Source organism: Lampetra fluviatilis, chromosome 25 (assembly GCF_964198595.1).
Source record: "Lampetra fluviatilis chromosome 25, kcLamFluv1.1, whole genome shotgun sequence".
Classification (NCBI taxonomy): Eukaryota; Metazoa; Chordata; class Hyperoartia; order Petromyzontiformes; family Petromyzontidae; genus Lampetra; species Lampetra fluviatilis.
The window spans coordinates 7431674-7449304 of NC_136299.1; the positions used below are offsets into that span (position 1 = coordinate 7431674).

At 51.9% G+C, this 17631-nt stretch overlaps 1 protein-coding gene across 2 annotated transcripts; it reads left to right on the forward strand.

The window, feature by feature from the left end:
* The first annotated feature begins 3023 nt into the window (after window positions 1–3023).
* FBXO28 (F-box protein 28) lies at window positions 3024–12426 on the forward strand. Of its 2 annotated transcripts, none has more exons than XM_078868160.1 (5): window positions 3024–3218; window positions 8300–8409; window positions 8799–8937; window positions 9567–9759; window positions 11168–12426. In XM_078868160.1, exons 1-5 carry the CDS (start codon window positions 3123–3125, stop codon window positions 12094–12096), a joined length of 1467 nt encoding a protein of 488 aa, XP_078724286.1. In that variant the 5' UTR covers window positions 3024–3122; the 3' UTR covers window positions 12097–12426. The 2 variants fall into 2 exon arrangements, with proteins under 2 accessions (XP_078724286.1, XP_078724287.1); XM_078868161.1 differs by having other exon boundaries at window positions 11174–12426.
* Window positions 12427–17631: the final 5205 nt, after the last annotated feature.

Sequence of the window (17631 nt, forward strand, 5' to 3'; positions counted from 1 at the left end):
CCTACACTGTTCCAACTGAGAATAATACATACGAAAAGTCTGGCAATGTTTCGTTTAACATTGATTTTGCTTCATTATTTTTGCTTAATCACCTCAGGTTGATACGAAACCGGATATGAATGTGAATGACGGATGCCAATGAACTCAACGTTGGGGTACATTTAAACACCGTAAATATCACAATAGCCATATGCTGTCTCCACAACATCCTTTATGGGTCTCCTTGGCCACTACACGTGTATCCCCTTGGCACTACACGTGTATCCCCTTGACCACTCCACGTGGGCCCCCTTGCCCACTCCACATGAGGTCCCCTTTGGCCACTTCACATTAACCAAAAATTGAGATCTTGCTCGTATCTCAAACGAGCATTCGGACGATGCGCTTCTGTTTACATGACTGAGCCAGTTTATGGAAATTGCACATTCATGTGGTGGGGGTGAGTAAATCCATAGGACAACCACTATTGACTTCTCCCACAAAGTGGTAACTATTTTATCGCTCCCCGAGGGAGGAATGATGGGCTGAGTCAACCCCCCCTCGCCCAACCAGGATTTTAACTGGCAAGCTTCCGATTGCGGGCCGCGTTTCGCCGGCCACAGCGCCCCCAACTTGAATCAACTACCGTGTATTGCAAGACGCAACATTAATACGGTACATTAATTTCGTACAATAGTGTCTGTAATGATCAAACCCGCACGCTGTAGAAAGTTCGGAAGGTCACGTGATAAAAACAACCTATCGGGCCTTTTACGAATCGAAACGACTGCCATACCCCCATCTACCTTGATGAATGTATGTTGAACTTCTTTCACGCTGTACGTAGCCAACCATGCTCATCGGAGGCGCGGAATGAACTTCATGGAATTCAACTTACATTCAATCAGGCTTGACTGTCGATACAGAACTCGTTGGATTCATCACATGAGTCGCTCGCTCACCATCATTGGTCAGTCGCCTCGTTGTCACCCTTATACCGCTGCCACAATGATTGACGACTGTTCCGTGGTGAACTCCACCCATTGTTTCATCCACCCAGGTTGAGGGATTCTACTTTATAGACTGCCAGTACACTCACTCAGGTTAAGGACCAGGCCAAGGTCTACATTATAGACTGCCAGTACACTCACCAAACTTAATAACCATTGCTACAGTCTACATTATAGACTGTCAGTACACTCACACACCTTAATAACCAGGCTACAGTCTACATTACAGACTGTCAGTACACTCACCTACCTTAACCAGGCTACAGTCTACATTATAAACTGTCAGTACACTCACCCACCTTAACCAGGCTACAGTCTACATTATAGACTGCCAGTACACTACACACTGACCAAACTTAATAACCAGGCTACAGTCTACATTATAGACTGCCAGTACACTCACTCAGCTTAATAAACAGCTACAGTCTACATTATAGACTGCCAGTACACTCACCCAGCTTAATAACCAGGCTACAGTCTACATTATAGACTGACAGTACACTCACCCAGCTTAATAACCATGCTACAGTCTACATTATAGACTGCCAGTGCACTCACCCAGCTAAATAACCAGGCTACAGTCTACATCATAGACTGCCAGTACACTCACCCAGCTTAATAACCATCCTACAGTCTACATTACAGACTGCCAGTACAATCACCCAGCTTAATAACCAGGCTACAGTCTACATCATAGACTGCCAGTACACTCACCCAGCTTAATAACCATCCTACAGTCTACATTACAGACTGCCAGTACAATCACCCAGCTTAATAACCAGGCTACAGTCTACATCATAGACTGCCAGTACACTCACCCAGCTTAATAACCATCCTACAGTCTACATTACAGACTGCCAGTACACTCACCCAGCTTAATAACCAGGCTACAGTCTACATCATAGACTGCCAGTACACTCACCCAGCTTAATAACCAGGCTACAGTCTACATCATAGACTGCCAGTACACTCACTCCGATTAAGAACTAGGCTACATTCTACGTTAATGTTTTTTAGTTTTTTATTATTTTTTACTTTGATTAACTTTATTTCATAAGGAAGGTAAAAAAAAATATACAAGTAAAACTAAACTTATAAAAAAAATCTTACCAGGTAAAGCTCACTGAGGTATTAATGTATACTGGCAGGAACCTCCTGGTTACACCAGCCCACAGGAGATTATTGTGTCCGTCGTGCTGGGAGGGGCTGGGTGGGGAGGGGCTGGGTGGGGAGGCGACGGTGGGGAGGGGCTGGGTGGGGAGGGTGGGGAGGGGCTGGGTGGTTAGGGTGGGGAGGGGCTGGGTGGGGTGGGGCTGGGTGGTGGGGCTGGGTGGGGAGGCGACGGTGGGGAGGGGCTGGGTGGGGAGGGTGGGGAGGGGCTGAGTGGGGGGTGGGGCTGGGTGGGGAGGGGCTGGTCACCCCGTGGTGCCCTTATAAAACTCAACGTTTAACCTACTCACGCCGGCTTGTGCCCGCCCTCACAGTCGGGAATATTTGCGGAATACACCACGCCGCCGTTGACCCTGGCCATTGACCGAGCAACCCAACGTTCCTACCAGCTCCCTCCGCAGGAATGTGTTTTTTCAGAAACGACCTGGCCACAAATTATAGCTAAACAAATTGGCGTATCATGGTGAAATGTGTAATAGCAACAAAATAATCAGAAACACGTTGATTGTAAATATCACACTTTGACGATTATCGCGATATCGGCTTCCCTCCTTCAACGATCGAGTGTTTTCCGTTTAACCAGGTGAGAGCGATGAGACCATGATAGTTCTACTTAGAAGAATTACGACGAGACGCTATGATAGTGGGGGAGGCCGGAGAGAGAGAAATAAAAGTGCGATTATCGCGATAATCGTGCACCGTTTGTAGCGCGCGATATATCCCGATATCGCGTGACGTCATCGCGCCACCCCCCCCCCCCCCCAAAGTTGGCCGTGGCGTCACGTCCGCGTCACGTGCGCAGGAAGTTCCGCTTCTTAAACCTCCTCGCCCCTCAGGCTCCTCCCCCTTTCCCCCCCCCCCGCGGAGGACATCTTGCGAGCCCCCCCGCGCCGCCACTCGCATCCTCCTCCTCCCTCCTCCTCCTCTCCTCGTCGCCTCCCGGGGCTCGCACCGCGTGGCCGCATGGAGGCGGAGAGCGAGCTCCTGTCGCTGCCGTCCGTCGCCATGGACGCGGTGCTCGCCTTCTGCAGCTACGACGAGATCAGCGGCCTGCGCCTGGTGGGAAGGGGGCGGGGCTGTGTGTGTGTGGGGGGGTGGGGGCGGGGCTGTGTTGGTGGGGGGGTATAATGGGGGGGGTATAATGGGGGGGGGGCTAAATGGGGGGAGTGGATGGGCTAAAGTGGGGGGGTGGGATTTAGCCAGTTGGGCGTGGCGATATAATTAAGGGGCGGGACTATTGTCATAATGGGCGGGGCTAAAGTTGCGGGGCGGGGCTTGGGCGAGACGAGAGTTGCCGTGCTCCCAATTGAAGGGTTGCGAATGAGGGGAGGGGGCGGTCCCTGTTGTGTTGTGGGAGGGGTCCTGTTGTGTTGTGGGCGGAGCGAAGGGGGGGGACTAAGCGGGAGCGTGGCTTACGAAGGGCGCGTTTAGGCTGAGGGGGGGGTTAGGCTGAGGGGGGGGTGAGGGGGGGGGTAGGCTGAGGGGGGGGTAGGCTGAGGGGGGGGGGGGTGAGGCTGAGGGGGGGGGTGAGGCTGAGGGGGGGGGGGTGAGGCTGAGGGGGGGGGTTAGGCTGAGGGGGGGGGGGTGAGGCTGAGGGGGGGTGAGGCTGAGGGGGGGGGGGTGAGGCTGAGGGGGGGGGTTAGACTGAGGGGGGGGTTAGGCTGAGGGGGGGGGGGGTGAGGCTAAGGGGGGGGTGAGGCTGAGGGGGGGGGGTTAGGCTGAGGGGGGGGTTTAGGCTGAGGGGGGGTGGGTTAGGCTGAGGGGGGGGTTAGGCTGAGGGGGGGGTGTTAGGCTGAGGGGGGGGGTTAGGCTGAGGGGGGGGCGAGGCTGAGGGGGGGGTTAGGCTGAGGGGGGGGTGTTAGGCTGAGGGGGGGGGGTTAGGCTGAGGGGGGGGTTAGGCTGAGGGGGGGGGGTGAGGCTGAGGGGGGGGGGGTGAGGCTGAGGTGGGGGGCTTGGGGTGGGGACCCGATAGTGGGAGGGGGCTGGACACCGTTGCCCCGGCAACCACATTTCCCACTGCACACGCGCTTACGCGCGCGCTCATTGGCTGACACGCGGCAACGTGGACCACGATTGGCTGAGCAGACCTGTTGTTGCGTATCTGTGCTAGGGAATGTGAACCGCGGCCTCTGCCCTTTAATTCTTATTTACCGACGCTGCCCTCTATTCATTGTTTGCTGATGCTGCCCCCATTCATAACCTTCACCTCCTAAAGCCGCCCTCATCGTGTTTACCGATTCTCCCCTCGGTTCATCATCCCCTGATGTTGCCCCTATTCATAACCACCATCTCATAATGCTGCCCTTTATGCATCATGTTTACTGACGCTGCCCTATTCACAATCATCTATTGGTGCTAACCTCCACTGCCCTCTTCATAATGTGTTGATAATTCCCCTTGTTCAAAATGTGATGCCTTCCTCCGTTCATCATCTGCTAGTGCTGCCCTCTGTTCACGTATCTATAGCTGCCCACTTCATTATCATCTCTGCCTTGACCCCTCCTTGCAGTAACCAACCCATCGCCTCTACCAACGTCTGTACAGTCGATTAATGTTCACACGAAAAAAGTTATTTCCTGTTCAAACAAATGGTGGGAGCTGCTCATATCCTGTTTACAGGCCTGGGCCATTTGGATAAATGTACACATTCCCATGTGCGAGATTAGTCTGTCCACGGACGAACACCTTTTTGATCTTCCCACAAAGTGGCACATACTTTATCGCCCTCCACAAGAAACGTGATGTTTGTGTCCCACCCCGATAGGGGGTCGGGGGTCTTTTGAACTCGTAACCTGTTTACGATTGCTCGGCTTGCGCGCTCTGAACCACCGTTTCACATCACCGCCGCTTCCCCTGAAGCTCTCACTCTCGTGAAAAGGGTGGAGTGGTGGAGGGGTGGAGGGATGGAGTGGTGGAAGAGTTGGGTGAAGTGGTGGAGGGGTTGAGTGGTGGACGGGTGGAGGAGTGGAGGGGTGGACGGGTGGAGGAGTGGAGGGGTGGACTGGTGGAGGGGTGAAGTGGTGGAGGGGTTGAGGGGTGGAGGGGTGAAGTGGTGGAGGGGTGGAGGAGTGGAGTGGTGGAGGAGTGGAGTGCTGGAGTGATGAAGTGGTTGAGGGGTGGAGTGGTGGATGGGTGGAGGAGTTGAGGGGTGGAGTGGTGGAGGGGTGAAGTGGTGGAGGGTGGAGTGGTGGATGGGTGGAGAAGTTGAGGGGTGGCGGAGTGGAGTGGTGCAGCGGTTGAGGGGTGGAGTGGTGGAGGGGTGGAGTGGTGAAGTGGTGGAGGAGTTGAGGGGTGGAGCAGTAGTGAAGTGGTGGAGGGGTGGCGGAGTAGACAGACGATGGTCGGTGGGAATCTGCGGAGAAGTGGACAGTTGAATGGTTAAACATGTGGATGGGTAGATTGGGAGACAGGTGAGTACGTGTAAGATGTGGATTGTTGGGAGGCATGGAGAGTTAGGGGAGTGAATGGTGGGGAAGAGGTGAATGAGTGGATGGGTGAAGAGCTCGATAGTTGGAATGGCAGAGAATTGGATGGGTGGCTGTGTAGATAGGTTAATTGGTGGATGAGTTGAGTGATCTAATGATTGGGTGGAGAGGAACCTGGATGGATGGATTGATGGATCATTAAGTGAATGGCTAGCGAGTCAAGCATTTTATCATGAAAGCCTCATCGATTCTCGAGACTTTTTCAGGAGTATCCTGTATTTGGGGTGTTTGGATAGTTTAATTGTAACTGGTGTTTGTGTGTGAAGAAACGAAATTACAGTACCCACGAAAAAACCCCATCACAATTACAGTGGATAACACAACAGGTTCTGCACATGGGTTCACAAACTAATTTGCAATACTGCCACCTCCATGCCACCTAATCACAACCCAGTCTGTTTCTAAAAGTATCACCAATCATCCCAATCCACTAACCCCAAACCTCGAAAGTTTGGGGTCATGGGCGTACACCGTTAGGATGATGCGGTTCCCCCCCAATTTTGTAGTTGGTTATTGTGTTGAATTTGTAATTTTTGTGACCCAGATCACTCCTGAAAATGAAACTACATCCTCGTCTCTTTTAGTTGGATTAACAAATGGACTTTAAATTTAGGTGGAGAGGAATATCGGCTGTCGAGTGGACGGGTGTGACGGTTGGGACAATTGGAGAGGTGGACATGTTGATCTGGTGGACAAGACCCCTCCCCTCACCTCCATAGGATAGCACTCATGCATTATCCCAGTGCGGGTTATCTCTAATCAGGATTATCCCCCAGCTAAGACGTTTCCTTCTGGGCAGCACCGGGAGAATTCTCATCCTACTATTCCTCCTCACCCTGCCCTCTCTCCTAAACACCCCTCCCCGCCGTTGCACTCTTGCCTGTTGCCACTGGGGCTAAGCCCTTCTCTCTCGGCCCCGCCTGCCCCGGTCGATTTCACCGCCTGGACACCCGAAAGGCTACGCCACTGGAAGGGGGATGGCCGTCATTTGATGAGGGGCAGGGTTGCGAACTTAAGGACCTCGGCTCTGCTGCGTAAAGTCTTCTGTCGCCTGCGAGGGTTTGTTAATGACATTGAGTTAAATATAGACGTGGCGTTGAGGTGGAGTTTACGTAACCGAACCCGCAGGAGAATGGAAATAACGCATTAGGGACTAAAAATACGGCGGCAGTAGCAATGAGTGGAACAGGACCGCACGGATAAACACCAACCAGAGCTGTGATTGTCACAATAATAAGAGTAATAATGATGTCTTTGTTTACTTGGAGAAAGTTTGAGCCCTCCATTAACGATGCCGATTCATGTTTTATCGCAGCGTATACAAACACGCACATTTACAATGCATCATTCAGCGACTGAGGTGGCCGAGTAAGCAGCTCTTAGTGCCCTACTCACAATTGTGAGATCGCAATTGTAAGAGTGCGCACTTGCAGTCGTGGTATCGCGAGTTACAGTCCTTAAGATTGTGAGTTCCACTCAGCCTGATAAAATAAGTACCACTTTGTGGGAAGTCAACAGTGGCTGACCTTATTCTCACTCCCTGTCCAATTTCGTCGCCCCCTTCTTCGTAGGCCGGTGCCCAGGCCTCTGTGGCCCGTGGGCCCTGGGGCAGTTGCACCGCCTACACACTCAGTAGCTACGCCAGTGAGAGCGGTCGTGTAGGGTTTCCTCCACAATGGTCTCGGGAGATGAGCACCACCACACACTCGTTTGAGACGGAAGCCACGTGGATTGCAGGATTTAAGATTCCGAATATTTATTTATACTCGAGGAATCTGATGAGCTATTGAGCTCTTTTTCACAGATGTCCAGTAGGGGCAGGACAGAACGTTACAACAACAAACAATACAAAAACACAATAGCAGTGACAAGTAAAGGAAAAGTAAGCGAATCACTTGAATGGGCTCACGGAGTGGATCACCGGCTTCATTGTATTCAGATTACAATATTTTTGCTCTTATTTTTTTTGTAAAAAAGTGGCTGAGCACGGGCCCAAAACGTCAAGCAGTCAGCAACAAACAGCACAATACATCGGCGTCAACGCGTTCCTTGAGCGCGGTGATTATGAGTGCTTGGGGAAAAAGAGACAGGCATGGGAAGAGGGAATTCCACAGTGGGGAGCAGTGGGAGGGAAGAAGCAGAGAGAGAGAGAGTGTGAGAGATAAGTGTTACCTTGCTGATCTGAAGGAACATAAACCATCACGTGAAGTTCGGTCATCCTTGCAGCAGCTTTGGGCTGACTATCGAACAAAGACAGTCACCGCATCGCACGCTTTAGGATGCACTTCTGCGGCTGCCTGGAACGCTCTTTCCGAGATTAGAAAGCCACTGGAGCTATGCATTTTAAAATCATCTACATTGAAAACGAATTTCTTTAGAACTCCTTCTTGTGTTTACTTTGTTGTCCTTCCCCCACACCTCCGATTAGCACAGTTGGCTACGTACGGTGCGAAGGAAGTTCAACGTACGTACGTACAGTGTGGCCGATGAGCAGTGTGAATGAGATGACCCGATATTATGGATAATAAAAACACGATCGGTTCTTGCACGGCCGCGACTCGACACGCGTATCCCCGGCGTAAGAGTCGACTGCGATCGCCGAATCGTGAGCTTGCCCAGTGGTGAAGCTGTTGCCGTGCGCTTGCCGATGCCCAGGTCTGTAAGAAGATGAACGTGATTTGCCAGCGGGTCCTGAACCAGGGTTTCCTGCGGGTGGAACGCTACCACGCCCAGTGTCAGAAGCAAGTCAAGTCCCAGCTGCCCAGGTACGTAGGGTCCTCGTGCCAGCCAGCCAGCCACCACCAACAACAACAATAATACATCGGTGGATTCTAAACCTTCTTTGTACGGCTCCCAGTTGATACCACGTGTCCTTGTGGCCCCTCACCCCCCTCAACTCGCCACACTTGCGAACCCAGTTTAATCACAGCCGGCTGAGAACCCGGATTTGAACCCAGGCTCTCGGCATTCCCGGCTCGTGGTCTCTGATCTTTTTAATTATGCAAGACTGACGAGTTTTCGTGCGTGGCTTGAGTGCACGTGCGTTTTGCTTGTACGCTCACGTTCAAATCGCGTCGTTCACTCGCCCCGTGCGTGCAAGTGCTCGCACTTACACCAGTGCTCATGTTCCCACGCGTACTTGTGTGCGGCGCAGGCGCGAATCGGAGCGACGCAGCCACCCGCTGGCGCGGCACGCGGACATCCTGGCGGCGGTGGAGACGCGACTCTCCCTGCTCACCATGACCTTCATGAAATACGTCGACATGAACCTGTGTTGCTTCATCCCCGGCAGAGTGAGTCCTCGCTCCCCCCTCGCTTCTCTTAGCTTCCCCCTTGCTTCCCCCTCACTTCTCTTAGCTCCCTACTCGCTCCTCCCTCGCTCCCCCCTCGCTTCTCTTAGCTCCCCCCTCGCTCCCCCCTCGCTCCCCCCTCGCTCCCCCCTCGCTCCCCCCTCGCTCCCCCCTCGCTCCCCCCTCGCTCCCCCCTCGCTCCCCCCTCGCTCCCCCCTCCCTCCCCCCTCTCTTCCTGTTCGCTCCCCGTCGCTTTCCCCTTGCTTCCCTTAGCTCCCCCTCCCTCCCCCCCCGCTTCCTGTTGCTTGTCCCCTCTCTTCCCTTTGCTTCCCCGTCACTTGCCCCTCTCTTCCCCCTCGTTCTCCCTCGCTTGCCTTAGCTTCCCCATCGCTTGCCCCTCGCTTCCCCCTCCCTCCCCCCTCGCTTTTTCCTCGTTTACCCCCCAGCTCTGTGGTAGCCACGTCCTTGAGGGCGTTCTCTAACATGGGGGTATTGTGGCACTGCTCTGCGAGAGATCCGACGCTACGCTTCGTCGATGCGACCCTCCCTCCCATTTACTTGAAACTCCTCACCGTGTTGAACATCACCCCCCTACCCCACTGTCCCCCCCCACCGCCCCCCTGCTGTGACAGGTGATTGACGAGATCTACCGCGTGCTGCGCTACGTGAACGGCACGCGCACGCCGCAGCGTGCCCACGAGGTGCTGCAGGAGCTGCGCGACATCTCCTCCATGGCCATGGAGTACTTTGACGAGAAGATCGTGCCGGGCCTCAAGAAGAAGATTGGAGGAGACATGTCCACCCGCTTCCTGTCCGCCACCTCCGGTAGCCGCTCCGCTCGCTCCCTCCCGCCGTGTCTCCGTGTCTCCACGTCTCCAAGTCCCCACACACTTTCTGTTTAAAATGTCTCCTTGTGTTTGTCACATTTTTCTCTCCGAGTCTCTCCCCGAGTCTCTCCCTGTGTTTGTGAAATTGGTTCTTTCAGTGTCTCTCCGCGTATCTCTCCCCATCTCTCTCCTGCCACCTTAATCCGGGTCATCCCGTGTCAGCTGGATCAACAGAGGTCCATCCCTAAAAATTTTTAAAAAATTAGCCAGAGATACAAATGCATGGAATCAGAATCTTTATTTAGAATGGAGGGATCCGATGAGCTATGAAGATCTTTTTCACAGAAGGACATTTGAACCTTATGGTGGGACCCCGGGGTCCCGAATAAACAAAAGTAGAGAAAGCAATTTATTTATTTATTTTTGGCGACTCCGTCCCGCCGCGCACATGAACGTCACGACACACCTAGCGCAGATCATTCTGTTGTCATGTCGTCCAAGCGTAGCGAGGACGAATGCGTAGAAGAAACAAAACTTTTAAACTTTTATTAGCGCATCGTGCAGAGCTCGTCGAAAGGAATAGATCGCCGAGTCGTTCGCCTTCAACAGACGTAAAATGACGTCACAACGCAGTTTATGCGAGAGCCGGGGGCTTAAGGCTTATTTGTCAGTGGTGCCTCTTCAACAATGACCACAGAGTGTAGCGATGCAAATTGCAATTCAACTTAGCCGAAGGGAGGGCAAAACTAATAAACACTCATGCAGCCAAAATTACAGGTCCCTGCCGAGATAAAATGGTGCTTCGAAAAAATTGGATCCCGTGACCTCCAAAATACAACTGGGTTAAACTAAATCCAAAACCAAAAGTGAGCGTTGTTTTGCGCAGTTATTGGTGACCAGACTGAGACTGTTGAGAGCCAGCTTAGCACTCTGACATCTGATCCTGAGCCCACATATCCTCAAATCTATGCTTAGACTTATGGTACACGATGGATGCACGCACGGTTGGCGATGTACGATGCGAAAGAGGTTGAACATTTGTACAAACATGCACTGTGTTGGAATGGATAATTTAAGGTTCACGCAAGCTGTATGCGAATATTAAATTTCAGGGAAATGGTTTAAACAAAACCGTATATATATTTGGTAAATACATATACGGAAAAAGTCATAAAAATGTATACATATTTTTAAAATCGAATCAAGATTCTGAATGGTGAATCAAGATCCTCACTGAATACTTAATCACTGGGCAAACGGCAGTGGTGGTGGCAGTGGGGAAAATCGTCACGTGCGTAATGATCGTTGTAAAGAATTCTCATTAACCCCGGGTCTCTTCTCGTCATGTCCGCCTCTTCCCCACCACCTCCTCCTCCTCTCCCTTGCTGTGCCTGTCGCCGATCAAGTACCAGGCCCGTCTGGCGCCCTGGCCACCGTGCAGCTCTTCTCGAAGCAGAGCTGCGCCAAGCAGGAACTCAACAAGATGCAGACGCAGCTGAAGTCGAACAGCGCCGGACTGGGCGGCCTGCGCAAGGAGCTTAACGACCTGCGCGGCAAGCTGGGTGAGCTGCAGCGCCAGTTGCAGGAGCAGGAGCAGAAGCTGCTGGAGCAGAGCCAGGTGATGGTCGAGCAGGGCACGCGCCTGCTGGAGCAGGAGCGCAAGCTGGGCCAGACCGAGGCCAAGCTCGCAGAGCAGCACAGCGTGCAGCTCGCGCTGCCGCCGCCGCCGCCGCTACAAACGTCCAAGGACGGCGGAGGCGCGCCATCGACTTCAGCGGCGGCGGACGCCGGTGACGTTGCTCTCGCTGCCGGCGTGGGAGGGAGGGCGGCGGGGCAATCGGCGCACAGACGCGGAGGTCGGGGTCGCGGTAGGGGTGGCGGACGCGGTGGCGGTGGTGGTGGTGGTGTCGACAGAGGCGACGGTTCCCAGCTGGCGCCGCCCGCCGCCGACCGGAGTCGCTCGCATCCCGGCGCCGTTGCGGCGCAGGGTGGCAGCGCCGGCGGTAGCGGCGGCAGGGGTGGCAGCAGCAGCAGCCACCGCAAGCGGTGCTTGGCACGGGAAGCCGCCAGTTCATCCGCTACCGCTTCCATCGGTGGCGACGGTGGGTGCGGCGCCGCCAATTGTGCCGCCGCCACCACCTTCACGGTCCCTGTCGCCGCCGGTTCTCCGTGCCCGTCCGCGACCGGTCACGCGCTGCCAAAACGGCGCAAGATGTTGCACGGAGATGAGGAGGCGGTGGGGGGTGCGGCGGCGCGGCGCACGACGCGCAAGGCTCACGGCACGACGGCCGCGGTCGACAGCAACAGCAGCAAGAGGCAACGCGCCAAGAAATAGCGCGGTCTGCTTCTTGCTGGCGCCGTGCGGCCGAGTTGTATGCATTGGTACATATTTGTCTAAAGCACAAATATTGGAATACGTACCTGTAAGATAGTGCAAATCTTTAATTGATGTATTTGTCTCGTCTCGTTAACAACACGCTTGCGTAATGGATTAATATTTTGTTGGGTTTTTTTTCCTCCCTCCTTTACCAGCCCAGCCAACTCACTCTTTTCTCTTCCCTGATGTGGCAACTTCTCATTTATACAATTATACTTCCAAATATGCATATATTGTCTCCTGCTTTTTCTTTTAATGTGTTCCAAATAAAGACCAATTTCAGTTGAATGCAGCGCTTTGCGTTTCCCCGTTGATGTTTTTTTTCTTTCTGACGGGATTTGTTTTCAATCTCCGGGAGGCTACGATGCAGAACTGCGCCGAAGGGCACGGAAGAATTCTGGTGACGATTCATCAGCGAAACGAGTCGATAGACGAGTTCGTTTCAGACTACCGGATAGAAGGCCTAGAGACTTTCATGTAGACCTACTTCGAGGCCCCATAGAATTGCATTAACTGAGCTGTGATGAGACCAGGTTCTGAAGTGTGTTGCATCGAAGAGGTGCCATACCCTGATTCGTCAGGAGAAGGCAGTACAGCAAGTGCGACGAATTGCCATCTTTTGCAATCTGTGCGGTAATTGAGTGTTGCCCGGTCGCGCGTGTGGGTTTTCTCGGGAGTGGGGGGGGGCTCTGATTTCCTCCCACTTGTATAATAAACACCACTAGTTGACTGAACATTTCTTTAAAAAATTTTAAATCCAATGTAGCAGTGCCCTGAAAACGAGTCCTAAGGATCAGTGTGGCTTTCTGATAACTAAATTAATGATAAATAATAGTTATTAAAATAGTTTTGTACATATGGGGAACGGGGGGGGTCACGATGACTCGTAAAGATGATCCCATATGAACGAGACATGATTTGGTAATTCTGCATTGGCAGTGGTGCACAAGCACACAATGCACACAAGCACAATGCAGTTTTATGTCTATCAATGTGGCCTTAAAGAAAATGATTGGTAACGTTTTGGACAATGTGCTACGAAGCAGGGTCATTGCCTGAAACGTCACCTATTATATATTTTCTTTCAAGGCCATGCAGCGCTGTTGACGAACGTCTCGGGTCGCCTGTTCAATCCCAACTCGTGTGTGGTGTGAAGTCGTGTCGCTGTTTGGGCTCTCGTCCCTGAGAAGACCGCCCACGATGATCAAGAGTGTTGCTCAAAACTCTGATTCCAGATTTAAAACTCATCTCTCTAGAACTGAGTTTTGCGCTTAGTTTGTTGGCCTTTCCCCCGCGCCTCTGGTGAGCACGGTTTAGCTACGGACGGTGCGAAAGAAATTCAATTTAACGCGTAGGCTTTCGCCACCAATATCCATAATACAAAAAAAACCTGTATTGTGGAAGAAGTTTAACGAACATTTGCAAAAAACAGGGCCAAACGTTGCTATTTGCAAACACGCAAAGGGCACTTTGCTGTAACAGCTACCCGTTGGGTTTCCGCCCTGTTGATGGAATATCCATTAAGGTAAATGCATGGTAGGTGTTACAGAATCCATGCGTGTGCATGATTTTTTTCCCCTAACTTGGTGCCGTGTGGAGTGTTTTCAGCCAGCGTGGTTGTTGTTTGCGTTCCAGAGGCGTGGGTTTTGGATGTCGAGTGAAGGCCACTCTGGGCCCCCGTGGGGTCCCTGGAGAGGGTGGAAGTGGCTGGCAAGCTCAAGGGGACTGAGAAGCCCTCTTGAGACCGAGAAGGTTCATAATGGCCCGCAACCTGTGTGTGTGTGTGTTGGATGGCGCGGGGAGCAGAGTGCGGCGGGGTAGCGCGCTGCGTTATGAGCCTGTCGAACCGAGTTCGATACCCGCTCACGGCCAACACCGGTGACGATTATCTGAAATGGTCCTGGGCCTCCCCTAGGTCGACTCAGCCTCAAATGAGTACCTGGTGCGATGTGTAAACATCGCCACTGGGGTGACAAAGGCGGCCGGGCGTGGTGCTGGCCACCCACTCATGTGCCGTGCCGGCCTTCATAGGTGTTCGCTCACAGCACTTGCCCCAACAGTCTGTTAAGGCTATACGGGGGATCTTTGTATATGTGCAATATACAGGGTGCTTAAAAAAAAATCTTAACACTTCTGAGAATTTGCAACAGTAACCATGAGCAATGGGGGCTGCCTTCGGGCTCTGGAGACAACCCTGGAGAAGATTCCAGGCGCGCGTTGACGATGATGGCGAACAAGTGGGAGACTCAATCGTTCGTCATGTGACGAACGCTTGCGTTGCGATCGAAACGTCGTAGTTTTTTGTTCCTTTTTGTTATTTCCTCTGAACCTATTTACGTGACTTTACCCAAAGACCCAAAGAATATGAATTCCTGCAGTCACGAAAGCTTTTAGTCAAGATTCGTTATCATGACACGGTTTATTATCCGTTCTTTTTCCATTAAAAACGATAGTCCCGTATAAGTGTTAGCAATTTTTTTGAAATATTCTCACCTTACCATATGAATAAAAAGTGTGCTGTACTTGGCCCTTCCCCCCCTCTCCAACCATTATATAAACAGAGTGGTAGCTCCTGGAATCTCTCATTTACTTCATACAGCTGTCGTGGCTGTGACGGTTCCACCTGAAGACGGAAGCTTGTGTTGCCTCCGAAACGTCGTGATTTTTTATTTTATTTTACTTTTATTAATTTTAATGTTTTACCTACGTGACTTTACCGAAAACCCCTAAGAATATGAATCCTTGCAGTCACGAAAGCTTCAAATCTATTTTTTTTTTTAAAGTACCCTGTATATACACACACAGGCGCACGTGTGTGCGTGTTCCCCGTGTGTATGCGTGCACGAGAGTGCGCACGACTCTGCCGAAGACGTCGTGACGAGGAAACCCGCCCTTCACTCCTCTCCACTCGTTGCCTCCTCTTCAGCTGTGGTCATGGACACAGCTCCCACACTCACTCAGTCCTGCTCTGCCAAGAGAGATGCCAAATGTTCGTGACTGTGAGCTCTCGCTTCTTCGCCGCCAGTCACCAATTGCTAACACGATTCGTGATCGATGTCTGTAGGTTGCAGTGACAGTCTCTCCGTCAGGTTGTTGTTCGATTTTTTTGTTGTAACAAAACCGACCGAGTTCGATTCCGGGCCACGGGCTAACATTAGTGGCGCGCGAGATATGAAATCGGTTCCAGCACAGGCAACGACCAGCGTGGTGAAGTATGGTCAAACGACCCCCATGATTGGCGTGGGGGCTTCATCCAGCAGTGGAGTGGCAAATGCCTGTGTACTTGATTAGTTTCAGTAATTGTGAATTATACAGGCTGACTGGCAGGTGATGTGAGGTAACGTTAACCGTGATGTTGACGGTGCTGGTAAAGTTGGGAATAGTTCCTGATGGTGTTGAATAGAGTTGTTGATCTGAGTGATGTGGTTATTTGTGAACGGACTTAGAGTGATGTTGATAATACAGCTGATGATGTAAGATGATAATGGTGATGATGGGGTGGATGTTATAGTATTGTTGACGTACTGATGATGACATCGTTCATTGGATAGTAATGTTGAAGTCGATACAGCCGATGACTGGTGCAGTTGATGTTCATTATAACAGTCGATGATTTAGATAATGTTGAAGGTGATGTTTATGAAGCTGATGATGATACAGTTGATGTGCATAACGTTGTTGATGTAGATAACGTTGATGTTGCTTCAATAAGGTTGAATGCTTCCGTGCTTCGATCCTTTAAACTTGCGGCGCTGTGCTCATTTCCTAAGAACCCCCTAACGGTGACATTTAATCTTGATTTTAAGCTTTCGTGACTGCAGGAATCCAGACTCTTTGGTTCTTTCGGTAAAGTCACGTGGGTAGAAACAATAATAGATCACGACGTTTCGATCGCAACACAGGCAATCGTCATCAGGCGAGACAACCACAGCAGTTTTTCTTGCGGTGATCATCGGACCCGCCACCGCAAACACTTTTCTCAGGATCCTCCTGAGAGAGAGAGGAAAAAATTAACCCGTAAAAAGAAAGTTTTTCACTATAAATCCTTTATATGCGTGTTCAATGGGCCACAACCCAGCCCACATTGGTCTTTGAAACGGGCGGCTAGAGTCCTCTCGTCCTCTGGCTTGAAATGGCTGCCACCTATGGGTCAGATGATTGCCTGCCACCATTAAGCAATTGGTAATTAAATATAAAAAAAAATTCCTAAAGAGTGTAAAATTTTGGGAAAAAAAATTCACGCAAATAAATTGTCACGCACAACGAGTCTGTGTGCAAAATATCAGCTCGATTGAATCACGGGAAGTGGGTTAAAAAACGACCGAAAGATTTGCACGGTCGTAAGCGCGCAAGCAAGCAAGCAAGTGAACTTAATATAAAGGATTTAAAAACACCCCCAATCCCTCCCAGCGAGGCTTTCCTGGGTAAACAATCTGGAGTCGCTTTTCTACTTCTTCTCCCCGTACGGCTGAAGTCGTCGACGCAGATCGAGGGCGTCAGCCTGCAGTGGGCACGGCGCAGGTGGCCAAAGCCAGAGACGAGCGCGCGTCGCGAGCAAAGCGGAGTCGTGAGTCAGTGAGTGAGTCAGTGAGTGAGTCGTGAGTCAGTGAGTGAGTCAGTGAGTGAGTCGTGAGTCAGTGAGTGAGTCAGTGAGTGAGTCATGAGTCAGTGAGTGAGTCGTGAGTCAGTGAGTGAGTCGTGAGTCAGTGAGTGAGTCAGTGAGTGAGTCGTGAGTCAGTGAGTGAGTCAGTGAGTGAGTCGTGAATCAGTGAGTGAGTCGTGAGTCAGTGAGTGAGTCAGTGAGTCGTGAGTCAGTGAGTGAGTCGTGAGTGAGTCAGTGAGTGAGTCGTGAGTCAGTGAGTGAGTCGTGAGTGAGTCGTGAATCAATGAGTGAGTCAGTGAGTGAGTCGTGAGTCAGTGAGTCAGTGAGTGAGTCAGTGAGTGAGTGGGGGGTGGCGGAGGAGGAGTTCATTGGCGCCTGGGTGCACGTCGCTTGTTTCTGCGTCTCTTCTGGATGACCCCCGGGGTCGTGCACGACCCGATAGACTTTGTTGTTGTTTGTTTGATTGATTTAAGTCGCCCTCGTTGTGCATCGGGTATCCGCGCATCTACTGCTGCCATGGTGTGAGCGGATCTGCCATGGTGGTGATGATGACAACAATTCTAATAATACTGACACAGTAACGGTGATAACAACACCCCGCAATTAGCCACTCAGTGGCGGTGACGTCGCCACGGCGCCCGTGCCAGGCTAGGTGCATTTTGAGGCCACGTGACGTGATAATAATTTAGAATTTGTAACGCGCGGAGTTAGTTGGTCGAATGCTCGCTGCTGGCAGGAAGGAAGGCTTGGGACAGACCCAGGTGCCATGTGTGGACTGACTGGGATGGGCATCGCGGTGGCTAGGAGATGTTAACTATCTCGCCTGGTATGCAGGAGGTCGTGGGTTCAATCCTGACCCTGACGCCTGCTGCTGTATATTTGGAGTTTGC

Coding starts and splice junctions, on each gene's coding strand:
- FBXO28 (XM_078868160.1), top strand. CDS start 3,123: ATGGAGGCGGAGAGCGAGCTCCTGTCGCTGCCGTCCGTCGCCATGGAC. Junction 3,219..8,299: donor AGATCAGCGGCCTGCGCCTG/GTGGGAAGGGGG, acceptor GCCGATGCCCAG/GTCTGTAAGAAGATGAACGT. Junction 9,760..11,167: donor CTTCCTGTCCGCCACCTCCG/GTAGCCGCTCCG, acceptor TCGCCGATCAAG/TACCAGGCCCGTCTGGCGCC.